This window comes from Empidonax traillii, unplaced genomic scaffold (assembly GCF_003031625.1).
Source record: "Empidonax traillii isolate 1590-97213 ecotype Southwest subspecies unplaced genomic scaffold, ASM303162v1 scaffold403:size524366, whole genome shotgun sequence".
Lineage (NCBI taxonomy): Eukaryota > Metazoa > Chordata > Aves > Passeriformes > Tyrannidae > Empidonax > Empidonax traillii.
The window spans coordinates 210,630-237,461 of NW_020955596.1; the positions used below are offsets into that span (position 1 = coordinate 210,630).

Sequence of the window (26,832 nt, forward strand, 5' to 3'; positions counted from 1 at the left end):
GGAGGGGGTGAGCGCTGGCTGCGAAGCCGGGATTGGGGGGTCCCCCCCCCCGCCGTGAACGGGAGGGGCTCTGCCTTCCTGCGGCGCCGAGGAAGAAGGGGCCGAGCCATCCTGCTCCCCGCCCCGGGAGGGACTGAGAGCCGCCGGGGGCTCAGCGGGGCAGAAGCTGAGGTGCCCGGGCCGTCCCCTCGCCGCCGGCCGCCGTCTGTGAGGCACTAGCGAGCCCTCCCTCCAGCGCCGGGAGGCGGCACAGCCCCGGCGGGCAGAGCCGAGCCGGGCCGGGCCGGGCCGGGAAGGGGGGCCGTGCGGCGGGTGGCACCCCCCTTCTCTCTTCCTCCTCCTCCTCCTCTTCCTCCTCCTCCTCCTCTTAACTTGGCCACGGCGGCGCGGGGCGGTGCGCTTCGCCCTGCGCCGGCGACGGGGGATGTGCGGGCGGCGGCGGGATGGCTTCGGCCGTGTTTGAGGGCACTTCGCTGGTGAACATGTACGTGCGGGGCTGCTGGGTGAACGGGATCCGGCGGCTCATCATCAGCCGGCGGGGCGACGAGGAGGAGTTCTACGAGATCCGCACCGAGTGGTCGGACCGCAACATCCTCTACCTGCACCGCAGCTACTCTGACCTCGGCCGCCTCTTCAAGCGGCTCCTCGACTCCTTCCCCGAGGACCGGCCCGAGCTGTCCCGCTCCCCTTTGCTCCAAGGTTTGAGCAGCCTTCGCGGCCCTGGCTCTCACTTCTCGGCGGGCGGGCGGGCGGGTTCCCCGGGGGTGGCGGTGGCGGAGGAGGACGGGCTGGCGAGCGGGTCCCGCTGGACGGAGGGAAGCGGGGGTGAGGAGCTGGAGCCGCTGCGGGCCCGGACGGGGTGGAGGGCAGAAAACCTACGGAGGCGTTTTGCGGTCGGAAACTCCGCCCGGGATGTTGAGATGTTGATTTGTGTTTCCTTTTTTTTTTTTTATTATTTTATGAATATACGGTTGGGGGTCAAGGGCTGCCCCGCAGCCGGGGGATCCCGCAGGAGGAAGACCCCAGTCTCTGTCTCCCGCTGCGCGGCTCCGGGCTGGGCTGGGCTGTGGGAGCAGAAGGGTCCCAGTTCGCGCTGCCCCTCTCCGGTGCCTCCGTTCTCCCCGAGGAAGGGCTGGGGGTGGCTGGCGAGAGAAAGGGTGTAGCTGAAAAAAATCTCTGTGTCTTGGTATGTTGTTTGCCACAAGGAGAGGGGAAAAAAAAAAAAAAAAAAAAGAGGCTACGACGCTTACCAGTGGACAGAGCGAGTCTGGGAGCTGGCATAATTCCTCGCATAACTTCTGCAAAATGGGAATTGCACCAGTGGTCAGAGACTGTTCCCTTCCAGTTTCTGAAGTCGATTAACTCAACTCGGGGGATGTTGCCCATGCTCGGGTCTCTCTGTGCAGAAGGAGGATGTACCCGTTAAGCTGTCTTGGGGCTTGGTTTTAATTTGTTTAACGACTGAGGTATTTTTTAGATAGATCTACGCGTTTTGCTTCAACACATTGCAAGTGTGTAGAGTGGTGCAGAGCATCCGGTCATCTAAAAATGGATGTATGCGTAGCACTTCCAGTCTCTCCAGTTGTTGAACTACCACGTAGATGATTTGACTGAACAGTAACAGGGAGGAGCCGATATTCCATGCATGTTTTCCTCTGTGAGAGGATGGGGAAATTTTCCCCAGCTCTCACTTCTCCTCTCGCCTTGCTAATGTGACCCCCTTGCAGAGGGTCTGCGTTTTGCCATTCTCGGGGCTGGGTCTCCACCGCTCATACCGATGTTAACCACCGGACTTAGTTTCTGGGCCCTCCCTGTGTGACAGCGGGCTCTGTTCCCTGCGAGTGGGGATTGTCTCTCCCGGACTGACTCCCCGAGGATGTTTTCTGACGGGTGTTTAAAGTGAAACAGGTCTTTTTCCATCGTCCTGCCAGATCTCTAACCTCTGGTGGTGGAGTAAGTGTGGGGTTTTTTATGTGCCTCACATAAAGATGCTTGTACCTTTCCCTCTCCTTAGCTTCTTTCGATCTCGGGAGCCGCAGCCCACTTCGCGGCGTGTGTCCCCCGGCGCTGGGCTTTCCCGTTCCCGCTGCCAGGAGATGGCAGCTCGGCCCCGGGAGCTCCGCCGCCTCTCGCAGGCCCCGAGTGCCCTCTGCAGTCGGCGGGAATGGGCGCAAGGCAGCCAGGGCGCTGCCAGCCCCGCATCCGCCTTGCTGCCCGCTCCGGCGTGCGGTGCGGGATGGGAGATGCTTGCGGGGGCTGGGTGCCAGAGGGGGGCTGTCTCCCCCAGATTGGGTGCAGGCTGGGAATGGGGGGTCCTGCGGATCCCAGACCCCCATCTCTCAGCTCTGGTGTGTGCCTGGCACATACAGTGTCTTACGCAATTAGGTTGCTGACCACGGATCTAAAGTATTGTGAAAACTTACTACCCTTTGTGTGTGCCCTGCATAAAGTATTCAGAATGCGATTTTTTGTGGCACTGAACAGCAAATTCTAAGTAACAAGGCCTTCAAATGTATATGGCACCTGGGCCCTGGCTTTTGAGGATGCTGGACAGATCTGGAGCAAGCTTGTCTGTGGCCTGCAGGGTACAGCACCTGCTAGGCTCACTGTGACTAAAATTTGGCCTCCCAGGGTGCTGGCAGTCCTTCTTGTTGGCTTTATAGGGACTCTGAAGAGTAGCTTGGCAGCTGGGCTAGAGTGTGTGCTGGGTCTGGCTGCAAATGAACTCAACCCTTGCTGGCCCTGGCCTCTTGCCCCTCCCAGTGTGCTCCCTCCCCATCCATTATGCACAGGAGCCACTTCTTGTCCTAAAGCCATTCTCATTCCTCACCAGCTCTCTCAACCGAGCGTGGTTTCTCTCATGTCTCAAGGCCTGCCACAGCTTTTGCAAAATATTAAACTCTTTTCACATCTCTCTGAGGCATTATTTGTGCAGTTTGAGCCAGATGGGATTACAGTCCCTTGCACTGGCTTTATTTGACAGTCCCAGGTAGCATAAACCATTAGTGCGTGAACAGCTGGGAAAAATTAACCATCCCCTAACTGCATTGCTCAGTGCCTTCCGAAGACCTAGAGCCAGCAACCCTGACTTCCATTCTCTCAGGAAGAGACATACTGACTTCAGTAGAATTGGGAATGAGCGAAGCATCAGCTCAGGATTTGAAAAATCAAAACCCAGCATAAACACATGATCTATTCAGCTTGTTGAGGGGGTGGGGGTTAATTGCAACAGAGATAGAATAAAAATCGGGAGTAGTTTTTAAGCAGTCACAGCATGCATCACAATATCAGTAATACTCTGTTTAAAACTATGCTGCTCCTGCTCTAACGAAAATTACTTTGCAGAGTGTGCTTCTCTGCCTAGAGAAAATTTTGTCATACCAACATTTTAAATTGATTGGCCACAGCCTTGTGTAACTTGACGAAGTTGAAACATAAAAATCTCATTTAATTAAGTGACACTGATGCAAAGCTTCAGAGGTAAGAAGAGGTTGCATGGAGCATGTCCGATCTTTACAAAATTCATGGGGTAAGGATGGTTTCTTAATGTCCTGTTTAAAAGCCGACGTCCTTCTGCCTACAGTGAAGCTCAGTACACTTAATGCAACAAAAACACCTGACAAAAGCCCACTCTTGTGTGTATTAGCATTTAGTCATATACATTTGTGTGTGAGTATTTTTACATAGATAAAAATATATATGTATATGTATGTGAGTTTGTATATGTGTGTGTGTATTTATCTTGGGCTTTCTGAAAGAAGGTGAATATCAGCTGCGCCTTTTATCTGGGGGAAGGAAGTGGTGAAGTGTTGCAAACCAAATTTGCATTGCATTGAAGGACTCCAAAGTCCCTACAGATTTGCCTAAGGAGCGTTAAAAGGACTAGCATTATCCTACAGCTCAGTGAAGCTGCAGTATGTTACATTTAAGGGATATGGTTGTGGAGTGAAAGCTTGAGGTATTTGATGTTATTAGCTCTTTGAAAGACGGTGTTGTTTTTTTTTTTTTTTAAAAAGTCAGCAATATTAGAAAGAGTTGGTTGTTACCTTTATTGTTAGCTTCAGCAAACAGCTCATACTGAGCAGGAGTGTGCTTCTTTTCTTGCTCAGCAACAGCAAACCATCCTCTCCATTCCTTTCTTCACCCCTCATCCTTTTGGACTGACTTCCAAAATGCTCTCCCCTTCTGTACTTGTTGAAGCTGCTGAGTGCTTTGAGATTGCAGAGGAGAAGGTGGGAGGTATAGTTTTCTGCAGTGGCAGTTCATCTTACCCTTTCTTTGATATGAGAAGAGAGGAGGTCCTAGAGGGGAGTCTGGCATTCACACAATCTGGTCTTGTGTTTGATAGCTAATAAGAGCGCGTGGCAAAGTGCACTCTCTGCATCAGGAGCGTACTATGATGCTAAAGGCCAAGGACATTCAATAACACAAGGCATCTCACTAGTAAACAAGGTTATTTATGTGCATACCTGCAGGGTGACTAAATATGATTCACTGTGATGTTACCTATAACTTGCTTGTATTTTATTTGTCTTTGAAATGTGCCTGTCCCTTGCTCTAGGCAAACGTAGAAGAGAGGATCACAGAGAAACACAGGCTAGTTCACTCTTGCAGTGAACACAACCTAATGTTACTAAACTGTAAGTTTCTGTATGCAAAGTAAACAACTTTTGTATTTAAATCAGTTTGTATGAGAAAGGCAGAGCTATGGACTTAGAAGCTGACTTAAAATTGATGATTTAGAAATAGTTACAACAGACCCAATAAAAACAAAAAGTGAGGTATAAACCTGGAAAAGTACTCCTTTCCCCCCCCCCTCCTATTTTCTTTAAATATTTCTTATGAGGGGTTCTCATCTAAAATGATGGAGATTCAGTGCAGGTGGGCACCACTCTCGCCTTGACTTCAGTGTGAGCCAGAATCAACCTCTTAAATGCGGAACCAGAAGGCAAAAGAGCACCTCACCAGCCTGTCAAAGTTTGGAATTTTTTTGCCCATAAAGTTGCAGAGTGGTTTGTTACAATCCTCCTCTCTACTTGTTTGTTGCCCTTGTCATCAGAACAGAGGCTCAGATGCTCTTTCAGGGTCACTGTTTGTATTGCGCCTGGTCTTGCTCTGATACTCAGAGCTGCCAAATCAAAAATTCTCGGGCAGGTTTATTTTAATACTAGATGGGCCTCTCTTCCCAAAGTGCTCATTTTCTTCCTTTCCATGCCTCTTCTGACTCATTCTCCTCTGTTGTGGCCTTTTTTCCCCCTTGCTCTCCTTTCTGTTATTTCCTCTCTGCTCCTCCAAGTTGCTTTCCCTGAGCTGCTTTCTGTTCCTTTTCTTTGCCTCCTCACTGGCGTGCTGCCATCCATAGTTATCCGTGGCTCTCCAGAACTTTTCTGTTGCCTTCTGCCTTGCTGGTGCTGAACTTCTGTCCATCCATTGAAGCTTTCTGGTAGTGGTAGAGATTTCCTACAGAAATTTTGCACCTTTAATTTGCCTCATAGCATAGAGGTTGTCACTTAACCTGCAGTAGACCCGGAGCAGTTCCTCACAGATGACTCGTGCTGAGCTCTGAGCCTTGTGCCTGCCTCTGGTATGGCTGCCTCCTGTGGGAAGCAGATGATCAGCTGTTTTCTGTGTCCTGTCCAAGTGGCTGTGCACCAGGAAGCACATGGTGTGCTCCTGCAGGGCTGCTGCTGGATGTGCGCAAAGCAGAAGGCAGCTCCTAAGAAAACTTAGTTTTCTATATGCTGCATTATAGTGTTGTTGTTGTTGTTGTTGTTGTTTACAAGACCATCTGGGAGTGTGATTTATGAGAAGAGGGAGTTCTACAGAAGGAGCATAGTGGTTTCCACAGACAGCAGCTGTTCCTGTGCTGTGACAATAGATAAATACACTGCATCTATTGTGCTCTTTTCATTGTTGACATTGTCAACAGTTCATTAGTGGAGCTTGTTCAGAGCTTCTGTCTGGCAGACAAAGGATGCAGCTCTTGGTTTATCAGGCTCTAGCAGAAATGTGTAACCAAAATTGAGTTCGTGGCTTCTGGGTTTGTTTTTTTATTAGCTGAATTTCATGGTTCATTGGTAATGATGGAGATAAATGAAGCTGGCTGTGTTGTTATAAAGCTAGACAAAAGTTGCTTTTTTGTGGTGAACCAAGGCAATGTGTGGGGGAAGATTTTGGTGGAAAGGAATGGAAATGAGTTGTGTTTTTCATGACAGTTCTCACCTGATAATAAATCAGCAGTAAAAATTGTTGTAGGAGCTTGCATTGTTCATCAGGCTTTGACTGCTTTATTCATTTTATCTCATTCTTCCTTTACATCTTCTTTTTTGTGGCTCATCAGGCACCAAGACAGGGAGCTCTGTGGGAAAAGCCTGTCAGCTGAGTTCTGCCACCAAGAGGTGCCATCTCCCCTCCAGAGATCCTGGGACATCCCATAAGTAATAATACAATGTGCAGAAAACCCATCATCTTCAGAGCCTGGATTTCTCAGCATTTAATTTGCCTCCTTGCTTTATACAAGTATTCAAGTGTGCCAGGGTCCTCAGGCGGTCATGGTGACAACTTCTGTTCTGGGGGATTTCAGTCAGACAGTTATTTGGATAGGACTCCTCCCTATTCTACATCTGCTTCGTATGAACTGCAAAAGAAGAAATGGCCTGTGTTAGAGCTAGGTGTGGGCGGTGTTTTGAAACCTCTCTCTCTCTTTCTGCATCAAACAGATTTATCTCCTTATCTTCAATATGCTTGTTGCTACCTACTGGAACTTCTAAAAGTATGGAGTGACTTACATGCACTTTGTGCATTGATACCTCTTTAAAAAATTTTGTTCCTCAACATCAGGTTTAAGAAGGGCAGCACAACATGTGATAAATGTCAAAAGTCCATCTCCATACACCCCTCTTCTCAACTCCACCGTTTCCTTTTAGCTGCTCCCTCAGTAATGCCACGAAGATGGATCTTGTCAGTAATATTGCATAAATAGCAAACCCTTTGTAAAGACTGTAGCGATTTCAAGAGGCATCAAAGAGGAGTTGCTAGAGCTGCCAGACTTAGGTCAGACCAGTGCTGTAACTAGCTCCTGCCCCCAGTGATGAGAACCAGATGCTGCAGAAGGCAGCATAAATAACAGGCAGAGAACAGAAAATTGACAGTCCTGGTCTCTAGTAATTGAAGATCTGTTATCCCTGATTGCCTGTAATTATCTGCCCTTCTCTGGGTCTTATCAAATCTTTGGACGTCAGGGATTCCTGTGGTGTTATTTCTGCAGAGTTACTGAAGAATAGTGTGAAACAAGCTTTCCCATATGCTGCCTTTTTTTTTTTTTTTAATTTCCTGCCTTTACATACCCCTGAGTATTCTTTTGCCCTTCTAACAACCTTTTATCCTTTCCTCCTTCACCAGAGAGGAGTCAGCTGTTAGTGGAAGTTTTGACCTTTTCAGAATCCAGACTGAGGTGGCTAATGCCATAGTTCCCAGGTGGCAAGGTTGAGGGAACATGTGTTTTCAGGGAGGAGGGATGCTACTCGGGCAGCTGCTAAGAAGAGCGATGTATCATGGCCATGAAGCTGGGAAAAGTGACAGCTGAAGTGGTATTGAGAAGATCCCAGTTTAGCAGAAGAAGGAAATAAGAAGCAGTACAAAGGAGCACAGTAGCAGAAAACATTGGGCTGAGTTGCCACCTTTCAGCCCTGATCCATGTGTCAGCTGAGTAGCTTCAGTTTGTGTGGAATGTCTGTCTGTGGGTCTGTTCAGAAGTCAATGTGGTCCCTAGCAGCCTGATCTGACTTTGGACTCGGCCCTTCTTTGGATGAATCAAATCAGACTCTTTTACTGAACATTATTGAATATTATTTGGTGATTTTGTATATCTCCTCTTGTGTCTGGAACTTTAATCCTATTGCTCCATCCTGGATTGTGTGGGTACACACGGGTTACTACATATCTGAGGGAAAGAAGGAATGAGGGAAAAGAATAAAAAATACTGAACACTGCAATGTTAATGAATACTGTATCTGGGGAAAAGGGGCATATCTCCTGTTGAAGCAATAGTCTGGTCAGGAGAAAGAGCAGAGTAGCAATCTCCTGTGCAAGACAACTTATATGTGTTCCCTAAAGATTTGAAGTTCCTAACTGCTGCTTGCAGGTTTATGCAAAGAGAGGATAGACTCAAGGTCTAAATCTATAGGCCTTAAATCTTTTTTGCAGGGTAGATTAGCAGAACACACAGTAAGATCTCTCTCCAGATTTATTTGTTACTTCTTTTTTCCCTTTGATACCTAGTCTGGAGTCTTCCTATGGGAGATGGAAAGAGGATTAGATGAGAGGGGCTCAGTGTAGTACTTGCCTTCATGTACTTACTAAAATATAGAGCATTTAGGAGTATCAGCATTCCACCTTGCACACATGAGAAAATACACCTTGGCTTCTGCTCTTGCTCAGCCTCCCATACATATCGAATCAATTTTGAGAAAGCAGGGTATCTCTTGGACATTCTTTGTTCCTGTCCTGGCCACAGACATGAATTGTAGTCCTTCAAATTGGAGAAACAGGGTTTGCCCACAGTTTGAGATCATGCATACATAGAGACCTGTACGTAGCAACACATCTCCAGAAAAAACAAACTTTTGTGTATCATCACTGAAAGATGACATAGGAGACATAAGGGACTTAAGCATGACCTTACTCTTCCTCGGAAGGCGCTGTAGGATATTTGAGACAACGTGCTCATTGTGGACACTGATCATCAGGACTGCTCTGTGATTTCATTATGAGCCATGAAGCACGTGCTGCATTTCCTGTCCCGCTTCCTGTGGTAGAAGTATGGGGTGCATTATCTATGGTTTTCAGAATGTCATTAACTCCAGATTTGGTGGCTCACATGGCAGTAATAGGACAGCACTACCAAGGCTTGTGTGTTTACGTCAGAGGTTGGCTCTCAGTTTCTTCTCTGCTGCTGAGTTGTTTCCTGCCTGTTTACAGCTCTGGGCCCCTCTCCCGCACCGTGGGCCAGCATACCAGGTACGCAGCTGCTGGCCTGCCCCCCCAGCCTCCTGCAGCTGCTCCAGCACCAGGGTCCCAGAGCAGGAAGGATGCTGCAGGCCTCTGGTGCTGTTGGCACCGTGCTTTTCCAGACACGTGTTGCTCTGCGTAAAGTTGCCACCTACGCTTCGTCTGAAACTGCAAACAGATCCTTTTCACGGAGTCTTGAGGACTCTGCCTGGGGCTCTTGATCTGGAAAGCAGTAGAGAAGATGTCAGAGGGATTGAGTGAGGTCACTGACTATGGGGACCGTGCACACAGCGGGTGAGTGCCACCCTGGGTTAGGTTGTATGCCTGTGTCATCCCTCCTGGCATCCACCGTGCAGGGTGAAAGAATCCTAGAAGTTTGTGGTATTTGACAATAGGATTTGTGGTAAAAATAGGAGGCAGGGGGACCCCAGTTTACCTCAAGCTCTATAAACATAAGTGTTTATAGCATTTAAATCACTTGAAATAACAGCTAATTGTCCAAGCACAGACAAAGAGCAAAGTTTTCCTGGGAGGAGTTTGTGCATGTTTTCCATTATCAGTCAGACAAGGGCCAGGGCAGAGAAAAAGGCATGAGAACAGCCTTTCACCATGACCTCACTAGCAAATTTCCCAGCTCTGAGCTCAGTTCTGTTGCATGACTGAACAAGCGGAGAAAGCGCAACTGGTTCCAGGATACTGGTTGCTTTACCGGTATCTTATTTTTATTTTATAGCAAATGGAATAAGGGCTCTTGGGTTGTAAAAGCCCCAGATGGAAATATAGGCCAGGCACATATTTATGGTCTGTGGACAGAGACAACAGCCTGGGGGGGGGTGTTGTAGCTGCTGTACGGATGCTTCATATGTGGCCAGGGAGTCCCACGCACTCCAGATGCATCCAGCTTGTGGTGCATTTGTGTCAGGGTTAATGAATGATGGGGGTGCTGGGCTCTGTCTGCAGAGTCAGCTGGCATGTGTGTGTGTGTCTGACTGTTCAGGCATTTCCAGGGTCTGGAGATCCTACATCAGTCTCTGGCTTTTTTTATTTCTCTTCTCTTTCTGCCTCATCAAATCTTCCAAACAGGAGAAAGAAGGCAGGCAGGAGAGAAGCCCCCCCAAAGTGAAGAAACTTGGGTGCGGTTCTGTGACCCTTCTTTGCACAAATCCTGATTCCTGTTCAAACTTAGTATAGTGTCTGTGTAAGAAAGGAGCTTGAATGGGGCATCCTAGCCTGCAGTCTCTTGTTTCTTCTGTGAAGTCTGGGGTTTCCTGAGGTGAAGCCTTTGACAAGAGTGGTTTGAGGTATTCCCTGCTGCTCACCTAATTGTGCTGGCAAAGCAGAGGCAGCCCTGTGTTGTGGTGTGGGAGAGGAAGTGAGGTGCAGGGGAGGGTGAGAGCACCTTAAACCAGTGTTGACACCAGAGATTTTACCTTGCAAAACCACGGTGTTCCTCATGCACGTATGTGCCGTGGTTGATGACAGCAGCCAGTTAGTGAGTGCTGAGTGGGACTAAAAGGAGGGACTGGGACCTCCACTCCTCCTGGCTGCTTGGGCAGCCAGTGCCTCGCTCTGGTTTGCATGGCTGTGGGGTTGGGAGCAGTCCCTGGGGCTGTGAGATCACTGGCTATGACTAAGAGAAAACCACAAAAGCATCTGTTAACTCTTAAAAACAGAGACTTGCGGAATTAAGATAAATGACAGCCTTACAAACTTTGTGGCAATTGCAGAAGAAATTATGGGTTTCAATATATGTATATATAGCCAGGCAAGTGGTTTCTGTGTGTTTGGGTTGTAGATGTATGAAAAGGAAGGCTTTAGCCTGGCCAAACTGAATTCCCTGTGTGGGGAATTCATTTAAGGTCAGCAGCTTTATACCCCAAAGCTGTGCGTCTGCAATCATTAGGCACATATATAGGAAGCTGTCCAGGCAGATGTATCACTTACTCTCCTTCCTACGCTGTCTGCTTTTTGGTTTTGATATTACTAAAAGCTTCAGTAAGAAATGGTTTTTATTGTGTCAGATGTAACAAGCTGTCTGTGCCAGTTTCCAAGTTGCAGTGTGGGTTTGCATGGCTGGTGTCATTCCAAGAGCTGGAAGGAGGAAATATACCAGGGCTGGAAATTCCTGGTGAATGCAGGAAGCTGTGAAACCTCCCACGGGGTGATCTGTGACAGTGCAACAGGCTGACAGCCTTGTCTGACTTCTTGGTGAAGCATAAAAAGGCCGTGTGGAGCTGCAGATGCTTTCCCTGATTACTAATGAGAGAAAATCCTAACCGCTTGGCTGGTTTTCCTCTCAGGATGAATGCTCAGGGTTGTTGGCAAGGTTTTATTTTGTTTGGTGGTGTTTTTTTTCTTTTCTTTTTCTCCCCCTCCTGATCCAAGTATCTTCATTTGTTTGAAAGTATCCCTCTTCTTGATAAAATACCAGTTTCAACAGTAAATGTTTATCTGGGAAAGGGTCCAAGATCGAAGGCAGATTTGAGAGAGAGCAGTTGAATGCCGGAACCCAGGTGGGTCGACGATGAGATGTTCACCCACAAGGTGGGGGAGCCACAGTCAGGTAGTCTCTGCTCTGACTGTATCAGTTATTCATGCAGTGTGGATCATGACCAGCAGGGGAAGTGGAGGCACCCCACAGTATCTGGCATCAGGGTGGCTGGCCCTGTTTTCTGTAATGTGGGCTACAGCAGGGCAGCAGCATGTTTCTGACATCATAGGTGAGTGTCTGAGTCTTTTTTTAGGGAGGATAAAACCACTTGTATTGAAAGGTTTGAATGTCATTCAGATGTGGGATGGGAACATATTTACGGAGGGGCGAAGCAGATCCACCCAGGCCTGGTCACACCCAGTAGTTAGGAAGATGAAAGGTGCTGGTCTGCAATTCAGGTCTGTAATGTGAAGCACAACCCAGCTAAAAGGCAGCCTGTTGAGCCATGCAGATGAGTTTTTTCTCATTTGCAGCCTTTCAGAGAATTTCCATGCAAAGCTACTCGACCATAGTGTAACCATTCAAAGCAAAACACACACTGACTTCCTTATATGCCTGCAGGTATACGTTGCTCTGCTGTTAGAAGAGGCAGGGAGTTGTACTGGGATGAAGTGATAGTGATGCTGAAAAAAACAGGCAAAATGAAGGACTCGTTGAGCAAGAGAAGGTCTTATACAAACAGGCTACTTTTGTGGGGCATCCATCAAGTAAACCCGGTTGCTTTGGAAACAATCTCTGTTTTATTTAGAGCTGTAACTGGAGGAGAGCTGACAGCTTCAAAGTCATGCTTTTGTCTGGAAAGTTTGTACGGGATCATATCTCTTTGGTGGCAAACAACAGGGACTGATGCAGACTGAAACTGTGGATGTTCCCACGCTGTGCATATTTATGGTTCTTCATGTACATTTGTCCTTAGAATAGGGAGATGGAGATGCACTTAATTTAGCACAATTTTAGTATATTGAAGTGCTTTCTTAAAGACTGCTTTGCAGATTTGCAATTTTGATGGTTTTGATTTTTTGTGTCTTTTCCTGCTCCAGCTTTTTGTTGTTGGGGTTTTTTTGTTTTGTTTTTGTTTTTGTTTGGTTGGTTAGTTGGTTTGGTTTGTTGTTGTTTGTTTGGTGTGGCTTGTTAAATTTAATAATTTGTCTCAGGTATTTAATTTTCACGTGTGTATCCTGCTCCTTGGAAAAGATGCACAAATGTAGGGCTAAATGATGGTTGAATTTGAAAAAGTAGGTGCAAATATCAGAAATAAAAGGGCCGTTAGAGGAATGTGAGATTTTGGAGTTTATTTCTCCTCGTATTCCCTGTACATGCATAAAACCTGTGCTAGGTTTCTCTCAGCCTGCTAGAGGAGGGGGAAGTTACAGATGTCCTGCAGGTTATACATACAAAATATACTTTTACAGTTGAAGATCACCATACTGAGCAATTCAAAATTGCTTTGTAGTCCGTCCTTCTGGACACTGGACAGTAAAATTCCCATTTTAATTCCCTCAGCAGCACTGCGGTAATTCAGTGATTATATGAAAAAAAAAAGAAATCCGAACAGTGGTCTTGCACTTGAAGAACATGATACTGAGAAATTTTCCTTGAGGCGCTCACTGGGGCTTACAGTCAGAGAAATACAAAACTGTCCTCAAAGTCTTTTGTTTAGCTTGTGTTTATTTTTGTCTTCTTATCTGTGGGTTGTATTTTTTTGTTTTCTTGGGTTTTCTTTTACTTTTTATTGACAGGGGAAAAAAAAGATGAATAATGGTTCTTGGAAGCAGAAAACAGGCTGTTTGATTATCACTGCTGGGAATGCTGTGTAGCAAAACTGTGGGTGAGGGAGTAGGTGGTTCTACTTCTGCTTGTCTTGCAGTTCCTAAATATGATCACAAACAGCTGAGTTTGTGTCAGGCCTGCAACTCTGCTTGTAACTGCACGCACTTCGGTTTGGGGTGCACTCTTTATCATCAGTTGGTTTAAAAGACATTTCTGGGAGGCATATTTGAGGTTGTTCACATCTTGAGTGGCTGCTTCTGGCTACTGAAATGTGTGTAAGTGTGCTTTTGTGTATGCTTATGATCTGTTTACCTTGTTTCTAGGGCTCATCACAATAAAAGAAGCCCAAGATATAGAAGCCAGACTTAATGAAGTGGAAAAGCTTCTGAAGACTATTATAAACATGCCCTGGAAGGTGAGTGAGCCAAGTTCCAATTTAGCCCAGCTTAACGACTCCTTATGGTGACATGCACTCTCATGCAGATTAGAAAGTGGTGGGCTTTGCCAAACTCTGAAAGAAGCAGCAATTTATTGAGTATCTTGGAGAAATGCTGAGGGCCAGAACTGTGTACGATGCCTCCAAGCTGTTGCTTGTAATGAGTCTTTCTGTCATACTAGAAAGGGGCGGAGAGGGGGAAGGGGGACAAAGCAAACCACTGGTAAAAAATGATGTCTGTTTTTTTCTCTCTCTTTTTAAGTATTCAAGATCTGAAGTTGTCCTCACGTTCTTTGAGAGATCTCCTTTGGACCAAGTTCTGAAAAATGACAATGTCCATAAAATTCAGCCAAATTTTCAAAGTCCAGTTAAAATATCAGGTAAGAGTTATTAGCTTCCTGCAGTTGACACAAGAGTTACAGAATGAAAATTACTTTATTTGCTGTTCCCTTATTCTTTTTCTATCAGCAATTCAAAAGATAGTTCTCAGAACATGTAATTAGCCTCGAGATACTATGCAACATGTATTCAGGCAATAGAGTGGCAGGTGAAATGGAGGGTGATGAATGCAAAGAAGTGGATGTGAGGAAAATGCAGTCCTTGCTGCATATTTTTTTTTACCACTTAAGATTTTGAGGCTATTGATACAGTTCTATGAAAATGTAAGCTTAGTGCCAAGCGGTGAACAAAGCCAGCAGTGAGAATATTAGATATTGTTAAGAAAGGAGGTGAAAACAGAGGAGAGGAGCACAACCCCATCTTGAATACACTGTGCACAATTTTGGTCTCTCCATCTCAGAAAGGATATAATAGAATTTAAAATTACACAAATAAAGGACAAGGACTCAAGCGGTTGAACAGCTTCTCTAAGGAAGAGGTTAAATAAAGAAAAACACTTCACTTATGAGAAGAGGCGAGAGCGGGGGTGTGATGGAAATCTATAAAGCCCTGAAAAGGAGGCAGTCAGTACCCTGCACTTCTCTTGAAACAAGAGGTATAGGTTATCCAATATCGTTTGACAGACAACAGGGTTTAAGCAAACAAAAGAAAGGTTATAATATTGTTTTGTTTCTGTACAGAACATAGTTGAGGAGTGCAACTCATTGTCATGGGATATGGAGGAACTGAAAGCATAAGTGACTTCAAAAAAGGAATTAGACAAGCAAGTGGAGGAAAAGTACATTGAAACCTGTCACAGGTGGAGACATAGAAAGTTCCCAAACCAAAGATTGCTAGTGGGGATAGTGGAGAGCAGTATTATTCTATCCTTGCCTATTCTTTTAACTTTTCCCCTCTTCATCTGCTACTGACCATTGTTAAAAGGTTTGTGAACTTCTAGTGTGCTTGGTTTTGTATTTCCATACTGAAACATTTTGTTTGAGCCTAATGTCAACTGCTGTGTCACAAGAAGAGCTTATTCAGAGAGTTAATTGAAGTGAAATACTACATAGTGTAGTATTTCAAAATGCATAAACTGTTTAGCAAGAAACTGGTATCAGTTTTCTTTGGTAGTAATGACATATCTGTTAATGGCCAGTCAGCATGTCAACATGCTAAAGATGTAAACACTGTATCTTAAAGGTTGTTCTTATACGCAGGGTAAACTATTTGTAATTGATCCTTAGCTCTGGTTCTAAGTGAACTAGTCCCTGTTAAATAAATATTTTTTTTTTTATTAAATGGAAGATGGTTTAAAACCCCACCAATAACTCTTTAGAAGCGTAGTGTGTAATACAGAGACTCAGTGAGAAGCGTGGTCTTGCCAGCCAGTTTAGTCTCGTGCTTTCTCGCAGAGCCACCCAAGCCCAGGCTGTGGGACAGCTCAGGGATTGTAAAGAGCAGCCCCCAGGGACACACTGCAAAGTGGGGTGATGCAGGTCTGGCTTCCTGGGAGCAAGAAACAAGAGCCAACATGCTTATCTTGCTTGACACTTGTGTCTAGAGAGGTTTGGATGATGTCTTGAGTTGATGTGGAAACCTGACATAAAATTCCTCATGCGTATGTTCTTCCAAAGGCTGACATGGTTACTGGCTTTGCTCCTGAACGCCAGGTCATGTTCTCAGCACTGACCCTTGAGAGCATATTAACAGGTTTTGTCTGAGGTATGTTGCTACTCTGTGAGACCAGAGCTGCAAAGTGGGTCCTAGATCCTACCGATTATGTGAAGTGAGGGAATGCCAAACTAAATGCTATAAAAGTGTTTCGAGGGTGGCTGCTGTCAATAATGTCTTGCTCTTGTTGCAAATAGCAAATATCAAGAATAAATGTATTTGGAATTTCATAGGTTAGAGGCTGAAGCATTTCTCTAGTTTGAGCTTTTTGCTGTTTGGAAGGGTTTCATATACTTTTTGGAAAGGCATGCACCCCCCCAGGGCATATGTACTCTGTGTGTGCTTGACTGAATATGGCACATGGTGGGTACAACACAGAGACGACAGTCAAGATGAAGCTAAATTCAGAGCAAGGGGGCCTGTCTGATGGGCAGAGGCTAACAGCAAAGGGAGCCCTCCTGCCAACCTGTATGTAGAGGAGCTGTGGAAACTGTGTTAGCCGAATAATAACAGGTTTTGTTTCAATTCTTAATTAGTTTTCGTAGAGATGAGTCATACCTAATTAATTAGAATAAAATTTTCCTACCTATGCAGCTATCCAAAAAGCATCTTGTGTTTATTAGTTTTGGAGTGATTGCTGCAAATAATGTAAAAATGTTGGTGGAAGTTTGATGTTAACTGGTATTTCCCTCGTCTGTAAGTTGCACACTGGAAATGGTTCAGTGTCTGGCAGCATTGTCAGTAGATGGCAGTAAATGATAATGTGAAAAGCTGTGAAGTGCTGTAACTCTTAGGTCATGTCAAGGACACCAGGAAAACACTGGCATTTGTGTTAATCATAGCGCAGCAGCTTTCTACGTGGCTTGCAGTCTTAGAAAAGCAGGCAAAAATGTATTCTCTGAAAAACACAAATTGTCCCCCACATGGTCCTGATCACAGTGGTAGGTGATGGGAAAGAGAGAAGGGGCTGCCCTCTTAGATGAAAGATGAATTTGAATCTATGGTATAAATCTTATTCTGCAGTTCAATGTTTGCTCAAGATAAGTAATGTGAAGTGTGATTCTGCTGGGACTCACTGTTTTTACAACCCTCAAGCATATTCTGCTGAAGTGAGTTGCAGTAAAATATGGACTGAATGTCAAAGATGATTCTCAAGAAAAATATGGAAGTCAGTTCTGACTTTACCTTAGGACCATATAAATGTTTAAAAACTGCCTTCTTTCTCCTATCTCATCTCCTGTTCACTACTTGAACTGTATGTATAACTGAAATTTGTTTGTGTGTTTTCTGCCCACCATATTTTCCGCCACAGGCTATTTTCCTTTTGTTGTGCTCAGAATGAAAGGTTCATTCACAGGGCCACTGTACCTTGAGGCAGATCAGGAGTCATCCTATTTAAGTCAGTGCTGATTTTTTAAAAGATGTATATTTGTTTTGTGACATTTCTAGCTTAATCTGAGATTGTGTGGCCAAAAGACATCCTTGTGACTTGCCTAGTTTGACTTTCCATACAGCGCAGATGTGGATTAACTTCTCATTCACATCAAATACTATTCTAATTATCAATTCTCCCCATGGTAGTAAGTTGGTGGAATCAGGTGTAAATTTCAGATATTCTGTATTGGAGGCTTCTTAAACAGTGAGAAAAATAAGCAGGGCTAAAGGCAGTGTAAAACATGATATTGCTTTACGTGACTTGAAATTGGTGGGTGAATTAACTTGGAAGGCCACTTTTTATTTCCCTTTTTCTGTCTTTTTATTTTTCCTTAAGTGGCTTAAGCCTGGGACTGACTAGGAAAAATACAATTGTATTTTGGTAGTGCTAGTTGCTTCAGATGCTCTGTGTCATGAATTGATTAGGTGAATAAAATTGCTTGAGCACTGGCAGTTTGCAGAGGTAAGAAGCTATGAAACCAACTCTTCATTCCTGCTTTCATGTGCAATTTTCAGTGTCATGCACACATCTCAGTTCATAGCCATGTCAATTAAATATGATATGCAGTTATTTTCCAGCTTTTTTTTTTTTTTCATTATGCTTTCTTTCTTCTCCCAACAGAAATCATGCGATCAAATGGATTTTGTTTAGCCAACACTGAAACAATAGTCATTGACCACAGTATACCAAATGGAAAAGAGAAGCACCTGGATGTAGATTCAGCAGAACATTTGTAAGTGGGGTTTGAGCATGAGCAATGCCATCACCTTCGGGTAAACTGTAGCTTTCCCACCACCCTAGCAAAATGTTATTGTCTGTCTCAGAGCAAGATCGGTACAGCTGTCATTCTGATGGGCTAAAGATTACTGGGCCTGATTGTTAACATTTCACAGCAATTTCTTGTTAAAAGGGATAAAATGGTAGAATGATTGATGCCAAGGAGCTCAATCCTCCGTATGAAAAAAGAACTGTGGTTGTCATAGGGATCCTGCCAGGTGAGAATAGAGTTTTTTCTTTCTCTCATGACTGTGATGAGAGCTGCTTTGAGCCCAAATGTGGAAACTCAAACATCCTTAGAAACGGCATATCCTACTACAAAGAGTAGTAGGATATGCCATTTCTAAGGATGTTTGAGACTGGAGACATTCCAAACCTACCTGGACTCATTCCTGTGTCACCTGCTCTTGGTTGACCCCACCTTGGTAGGGAGTTGACCTAGATGATCTCCAGAGTTACCTTCCAACCCTAACAATTCTGTGATTCATGGCAGTCTTAAGTCAGTGACTTAATGGGTATTGATGGAAATTTGCACAGATTTCTGTCATAGCAGGTGATTTATATTTTAAAAGAACTTCAGGTAGTGAAGCACTTAAATATTTTTGATGAGAAACATTACCTGCTTTTTCATTAGACCAGTCAAAATGATGGAAACAGAACACTAAAAGCCTTATGGATCCTTTGTCTTTCAAAGCAGTGATCTGTCTTGCCACATTTTAGATGTGGTAAATGACAGTCTGTAGCAAGGTTTAGAGCTTGACAAGATTTTATCAGAAGCTGGAGTGTATCTCTGGCTCCAGTGTCACTTCTTCAAGTCTTTTTATTAACTTATCACTTAGTGTTTTGAACCTTGACCTTGCTAACAGCACTTAAGCTTATAAGCTTGTATTAATGAGGCTGAAATGGCACACTAGAGGTAATTTTGTAAGGCCATTGTCTGGAAATTAAAGTTGATATGCGTCTCAGTGGATCACTCTTTAAAACTGAGAGTGACAAATAATAAGAGCAAATGACCAAAGAAAGCCTTTTCCTTTCTTATTTTGATTATTTAAAAAATTTCTTTTAAAAAAATGCTTATAAACTGGTTTTGATTTGAAAAATATGCTGCAGCCCAAGCAAAACTTACTAGCCTGAGGTCAGAAACTGCCATCATCTACTGTCATCTCATTGAAGTAGAGACAATTAAGGCCAGAAAATACTAGTATGATAAAAGCTGTGTTGTGGGCATGGTTTCCCAGAAACTGCAGTGGAAGCAGTAAATGTAGAGTAACAGCCTGACTTTGTGTTAGCCAAGAGGTAATAGCCAGAAGATAATGGCACCAGTGTAGCACAGCTATTGTGTAGAAAATTGAACTTTTTTTTTTAAAGCAGAAATTTTCTATAGTAATAGGACAAAGGGAAATGGCCTTAAGCTGAAGGGGGGTAGGTTTAGATTAGATATTAGGAAAAAATTCTTTACTATAAGGGTAGTGAGGCACTGGAACAGATTGCCCAGCTTGTGGACTCCCCATACAGGTAGAGGAGGGAATTCAGCACCAGACTGGATGAGGCTCTGCATAACCTTGTCTACTGGAACATGTCCCTGCCCATGGCAGGCAGCTTTCCAGGCGTTCTTTCTCTACTGCATTAACAAAGGTCAAAATAGTAAAGAAGTCTGTCTTAGCAGCACAAGAAGTAGGCTCTTGCAAAAGACAGTATGTGTGTCAAGGTACTTTGTGGAAAAAGTAGCAAGAGCAGCAGTTTGGGCATTTAGGAGTCTGCAGGTCCATAGTAGCTTGCAGGGTTTATTTTGAGAACAGACTTGCTGGTAACAGCACAAAAGTATTTTGACTGCTGGGTGCCCTGTACACTGCTAACTGTAGTAAACAGTCCTGGCTCATTGGTTTTGGTTTTGTATGAGCACTCTAGAGTGCTGCTTTGCAGACTTCTGTGCACACACTTCCTTTTTGGTGGCAAGGAAAGCTTTCTGCTTAACCACAGCATCTGAACGCCACTGCTTTGTACCTCACATTCTGGTTGTAGTAACCTATCAGTGATCCTGAAGAACCACAAAATCTGTGGGACCTTTCAGTTGTAATAATCTTGTTTTATATTATTGACAAGAGAAAAAGAGCAGAATCTGAGTAACCTTCTTGACTCCTCTTATGCTTTCTTCATTCTGTCTGCCCCACTGGTATTTCATAATCTGTTGTTTCTGGATCACTAGCAGTGCATAAGATAGCACAACGTGATCTGTGAAGTATTTGCAAGATACCAAGTCAACTCCCCTCTGCACATGTTCCCACACATGCAGGGAAGCAAATAGCCTGAAGGGAGTGGAGGAATGAGGGTAATAAACATTCAAAGTTCAGTCTCATTTCTGTTTCATTTAAAGCGAAGAGCATAGCAACAGCACTGCAGGAGAAAATCTACAAATTTCTGCTCAAAAAAATGTTGTGGTTCTCATAGTTAAAAAAAGAGATGAGAAGGATCAGGCAAGAGTACAGAAAAGACAGAACTACAGTCATACATCCCAGGATGTGTAGACCAGGCTATCCAGTAACCAGTGATGCTTCTAAATAGTTTCGGGAAGAGATGGGAGTGGGAGATTTATCTCTTTATTTATCCTACCACTCTTCTTCAGGTCCTCTGAAATACCTGACTCTTAGGCCACTCTCTAGGGTGAGTTTAGAAGGATGTCTGCAGTTGCTTCACTTACCTAAGCAACTCTTAGGTAAGAGTCTTAACTAGTTCATATGCTAGTGAGATGCAGTTTTAAATATTAATTCTTTTAAAGCTCATCTGTTTATCTGCCATTCAGAGAGCTGAAGTAGAACAGCCTAATAAGGTGTTAAAAACACATGCTATAGTCAGAGCTAGGTTAGGATTTCTTTTTCCATCTTTTTCCAAATTTTTCAGTTTCTATTTTATTTTATTTCTCACTCTATCAGAGTAAATGAAAGTTCTTTCAAAATATTAAAGAGAGTGTGAGAAAAAGAAACTTGACAGTTCTTCAAATCCCTTTCTAAAACTGAGATGAAATTTAATCCTTGGTCTGGAGTGACTACCTTTAACTGCTAGGCTATCGAGGAAGAAGATAATGTCTGTTATTGCAGAAATTCAAGCCTCATTGGAATGGAAATGTGTATAATTGAGGAAGGTGTAGGTTTTAGCAAGCGCTGATGCCTTCTGGTTGAGAGTAGGTGTGAGACAGTGGGTAATCCTTGCAGAAGTTCAGGTTATAACACAGGATTTGGGAAGTGGGAGGGAAAATACCAAAACAAGTAGAACTAAATTTGAAACCTCTTTACATTTAGGATTTCTTTGCTTGCCAAAATTAAAATTTTGTGCCATAGGGAGGACAGCAAGGCTCTAGAAAAAGGACACTGTAGTCATAGCTTCCTACTTGTGTTAGACATTTGGCCTCTTACAAAAAACAAAAGAAGGTACATGTGAAGTAAAAGGGTGAGAGTCCAAATTCAGATGGGAAACAAAGGCAGTTCCCTTTTCACTTTTGCGTGAGAACTGAGACATTTCATGTTGTTGCTACATGCTGGGGGAAAAAAATAGAAGGATGTGGACTTCAGCTGCATGATTCACTTTTCCAAGGCTCACTTGCTGCTTCCTTCCTTCCTCACTAGTAGCTTTGAAAGTCAGGGGTCACAAGATTTATTTGCTTGCATGTACCATGGTTCTCACTGGCCTATGGTTTACTCATATACACATGAGTATAAGAAGGAGGAAGAGGAGGTGTGGATTAAATCAGCTCCAAGTATGTCTCCCTCTCCCTTAGTACTGTTCTTCCAATTCCTTTGACTCTGATTTTCTGAATGAACACTAATCATTTAATGCCTTTTGGTATTTGTTTTTCTTTCATTTCTCCTTAGGTTCGAAAGTGTTAGTGACTTTACCTCAGAGCTAGAAGACAGTGATGATCCAACAGCATATGTCACCAATTTGACGTACTACCACCTGGTTCCATTTGAGACTGACATTCTGGACTGAGGCTGCTCAGGGATGCAGTCAGCCAGCATCCAGCCAACCTCTTCATCTACAGGCTCTGCTATCTCTGGCATTGCATCTCTGTGAATAAGGCTGTGCAGACAAGACCAACAGAAGAGAAGCTGCAGCAAGTACGCCACAAAGCTGATTTTGTAGTGTGGTCCTCCGTTGTGTGTTATGGAGACATCTTGTAAGGAGGTAACTGCTTTGCCGTTGACAACAGACTTGTTTTCTGTGAAAGCAAGGCAGCAGAGGCCTCTTGGGGCTCAAGGAAATCTCTGCCGTGTCTGTGGGAACTGCCACTGTGATGCAGCCATCAGAAACTTGTGCTGTAGTATGTTGTCATCCGTGCTCCTCGGCTTGCAGTGCAAGTTGAGGCTTCCTCTTTTGGGATACCAACAGAAACTTCCCCAGATGGCGTGACCACGCTTTTTATGCTGTGTAAGCAAGAAGACAAGCAAAGCAGCTGAATTTTGTCAGTTCCCTCTGTGGTTGCTTAATGGAGGTCTTGTGGGTCGCTTCTTGCTCAGCTACTGGATGATTGGTGCCTTACACGAGATGTCAGAAATACCATTGAGTGCCTCCAGGAAACAGAACACATGAGCTGATGGCTTTACTCCTTTTAATCATGGGCTTTTATATAATCACTGAAAGGGCGACTGCTCTTTCCTGGAATAGTAAAGCAGGCAGCAGCTGGCATTGCAATGGACTGTGGATGATGTTTGGGTACCCATATGATTTCAGAAGTCTGGAAAGCTGATGGGAGAGCTGAGCTGCTCTGCTAAGAAGGGTCAAGGCTATGGCAGGCACTTTGATATATTTTTTTTTTTTTTTTAATGTGGACCAGCATATGTGAATGGTGCTTACAGTTGTTTACATCAGAGAGATAATTCCCTATGCATATTTCTTCCCAGGGGTTGGGAAGGAAGATTTATGTTATATTTGGACTGAAAAAGACTGATAAGCTGTAGTGTGTCTAGGGTGGTAGGAAAAACACTCTCCACTGCCAACCAGTCTCAAGGAGTCTGTCTAGCTTTCCAAGATCTGACTGGAGGGGTAGTGTAATGCCATGGATTTCAGCAGAGATAGGAGGACAGTGGGAGCAAGAGTGGGATTGGACTATGCAGCCTCATGACTAGTGTGATGTTAAAGTCTCCTCAGAGTCTCTCTTGCACTCTGAAGTTCTTGCTCTCGCTATGAGTGCTTAACACTTGCCAACATGACCTCTCATTGAGCTTTTTGTGATCTGTTTGCAAATCTGAATTCGAAGGGATTGAAATGGGAAGGAATGTGTTTTGGATGGGTTTTTTGGAAAAGAGGCTTGCTTGGTCCCGAAGAAGCTGATACAACTCCCTTCTGCAGACTTTTCATTTCTATCTATAGAATAACAGTCAAACAGAATTTGTTAATGTAAATAATAAATTATTGAGCATCCTAATTCTTTTACACAGTATGTTTTTAAAATATATTTTAATGAAATAAAATAAAGTATAACTCACCTTCAGTACACTTCTGCTGCTTAAAACAGTGGCTTCTTTTGTTGTTGTTGTTTTTTTTTTTCCTTTTCATTTGAGGGCACTTTCCCAGACATGCCTAATCCTCTCTCTTTTTCTTGCAGTTTTGGAAACAGGATGAGTTTTGGCAATTTCTGTGCTCCATGTGCTACTCATACTGTAGACATGGTGTGTATCCATATGAAAACTCTCTGCCTAGCTGTTGGTCTCGTGTCTAGGTGTGTGTGGTTTAATGCCACTCAGTTTAGTGGAGGAATTCTGCATTTTGAAGACCGTCGGTGAAATCAAATCTGGCAATTATTTTTTGGAAAATAAAGCAGATTGTATAGGTAAATTTTAAAGGTAAATTTCTCAAATAGAGATACGTTATCACTCGTGCAAAGGGTTTCTGAGCAACCTCTTGAATTAGAATCGGGAATGGTTTTATTTGTTTATTTGTTTTACTCCCATTTGTTTTAACTCTTCTGTCAGTGCTTCTAGTTAACCATGGTGAAGTAGAAATAGCATCTAGTAGACATGTGCATTGCACTGGGTGTTGGACTATTTTATTTCAATTTCTGACTTTGCTGTCAGCCTACCATGTTTCTTTGGGTAATTCTACTTCATCTCCCTATCACTGACTTTTCCTTGAGTAATATTTTGAAAAGCAGCGTCATTGGCTTGTGATGCAATATTGTCCTCTGATTCATTTGAATTTTTCCATGAATTATTAACCACATGATAACTACTTATCTTTTAAAGCACTTTAAAATGCACGTATTAAAAAAATAAATAGATAAGCATTGCCAATTTTTAAAATGTACAACCAAATTGCTCATATGAAAACCAGCTAATCTGCGTGCATTTCTCAAGCTGAATTCCAGGGCCCCATGAGGGCCAGTGGAAGCAGGGGCTCCCATGGGGCTGTCAGGGCAGAGCTGGGCAGCCAGGGCCTGTCCCACCACCCCGCCAGGAGCAGGGAACCAGGGCAGCCTCAGGCATGAGGGACCTTCCTGAGGATGGGAATGGGCCAAGGACAAGCTAGGACGTGGGTCTGCTCTAGGGAGTGTGAGACCAGCCTTGCTGCAGTGTTACTGGGGCAGAGGCTGATGGGCTGGAGGGGGCTCACATGGTGACCATGGGCAGGTGTGGGAAACCCAGGGGCCAATAGGGACAGCCAGACCTGTGGGTGCCCTTGGAGCCCAGATGCTGAATGCTAAGGATTTTTGTCCTGCATGTTTTGGAAGTACATTTATTTTTGCCAGGTACTCTTATATTCTAGGGACCTGAAATATGGAGCAGAATTCAGTACTTGCTGTGTTATTGCATCCAAAAAAACCATTCAAACAAACATCAGTCTTTCATCCTTTAAGAAGAATGTAGCTGAAATAAAATTTCATGGTTTAGATTTCTAAACAAGACCTCTGCCCTGTTGAGGCATTGGAGCAGGCAAAATCCCCCATGCCCAGACCCGCACAGATGCATCTTGGGGGATGCCAAGTGCTGCCATCCGACTGGGTGATGGGGCTGTGGTTCATCAGAAACATAACAATTAACATGTGCTTTTTAGAATTACTTATTTGTTAACCTATTGATTAATGGAAACAAGTGGCACAAGAATTTTATCCCCATGCTCCTCTCCACAATGCAAAGATGCTTCCTATATAAGAGCTGTGTTGTTGAAGAGCTGGTCTGTATTGTCTCTACAGCTTTGGCTGCTCCCTTTGGCACGCTGCGTGGGGATCACATGTACCAGTCCTGGCTATTAGCTTCATGAGCAGAGCAGAGATGAAGTATGCTGGTTTCTAGTGAAGGAGCGGGAGGTATGTGTCTCTTGGCAGGAGCAATGATGACAAAATAATTTGTTTTTTATTTTTCGAGTCATGAAATATGCTGGCATTATAATGTTGCCAAGTCTTATGAGAGCTAGGGAAGAGAGAGCGTATCACACTATGCTATGTTTTGTCCACCAGTCTGTTATTTTTTTTTTGTTACAACAACTACTTTTTAAAAGCTTAGTCTTCAGTTCCAAGGCCATTCTTTATAACAGCAATAATCTGTAGCTCAGCAACAAACTCTAAAAAAAAAAAAAGAAAAAAGGAAGAACATTTTCTAATGGTTTATTATAATAATATCCATTCCTGTTCCAGTCAACTAACTATCTCTGAACTCCCTTCCCCACACATACACAAATTTTCAGGCTATTTTACCTATCATCTTTCATCAATGCAATTGCTTTCTTATGGAAATGTTGACATCCTGAAGTGCAGTTCCCAAGTTTTATAGCACACAGAGCATTCCCATTTTCAGTGCTGTCAGGTAATTTTTTCTAGTTCTAAAACCATTCTCATTCTAATTACTTTGTTAGTAATACCTACTTTGGAGGATTCAGGTAAGGGCAAAATACCAATGTAATATACATAATATATCTAGATTCAACAAATGGAGAATTTGCATTTGCCTAAACGTCCAAAGCAGTAGTGAAGATATGGAAATTGCTGGGATACATTTACTATTGAACTGTATGAATTCAAACTTTCTGGGCTTTCTCAATCCCTGTTATTGTGCCTATATTTCTTACAATTAATATATATAACCCCACCATGCCCTGTTGAGAGAAAGAACAACTTGAACTTTGGTGTCACAGAATAAGTAATGGAACTCTAAGAGGTGGCTGAGACAGAATTTTTCAGGGATTAGTTTTCGTCCTAGGAAAACATCTAGTAGTCAGATGCCTTGCACCATAGGACAGGAGTTGCTACAGACTTGGTGGTTGTTCTTCGCTTGAAAGGCTGCTGTTAATACAACCTGCGCAGGTAAGGATTTAGAGAAAAGCTTCTTGTTCTCTAAAGATACCTCGTCTAACTTTGCAGAGTAGTAAAATTAATTTTCTGTTGTCTTGTGAGGCTACCTACACGTCTGAACTGGAGATTTGGCTGGTATGAGATTGTCTCTCAACTGCACAAGGGCCCACTACCTCCAGAAAGTCCTTGATTAGACCCCAGCCCCAGCCTGGGCTACGTAGATGCCTTCAGCACCCATCTTCTGGTCCTTAAATTACGTTAAACAATTTTGAGAAACTTTTTGATAGAAATGACAGCTGATATAATGGCAAGAAGAAAATCCAAATGTGAACACTGAATCTTGATTAAAAACATCCCAGCATCAGCTCTGTGTGTGTTTTTTCAAGTGAACTTCAAAAAAATAAAAGATGATTAACTAAAATCTTCTACAGCGTATGTTGGTGCTCTGTGTAAAACCTTGCATGTCCCTCTGGTACAGCTGTTTCTGACACAACATGGCAAAAACAAATACTTGGAAACAGTTGCAAAGTGTGTGTTTATAAGGCCCTGTGAACCACTGAGACTCCTTTGGCTGCCCTCGCATC

At 43.8% G+C, this 26,832-nt stretch overlaps 1 protein-coding gene across 1 annotated transcript; it reads left to right on the forward strand.

Moving 5' to 3' along the window:
- Positions 1–322: 322 nt before the first annotated feature.
- Positions 323–22,881, forward strand: PXDC1 (PX domain containing 1). The gene is made up of 5 exons (XM_027893708.1): positions 323–699; positions 13,594–13,685; positions 13,969–14,086; positions 17,815–17,926; positions 21,837–22,881. Exons 1-5 carry the CDS (start codon positions 444–446, stop codon positions 21,952–21,954), a joined length of 696 nt encoding a protein of 231 aa, XP_027749509.1. The 5' UTR covers positions 323–443; the 3' UTR covers positions 21,955–22,881.
- Positions 22,882–26,832: the final 3,951 nt, after the last annotated feature.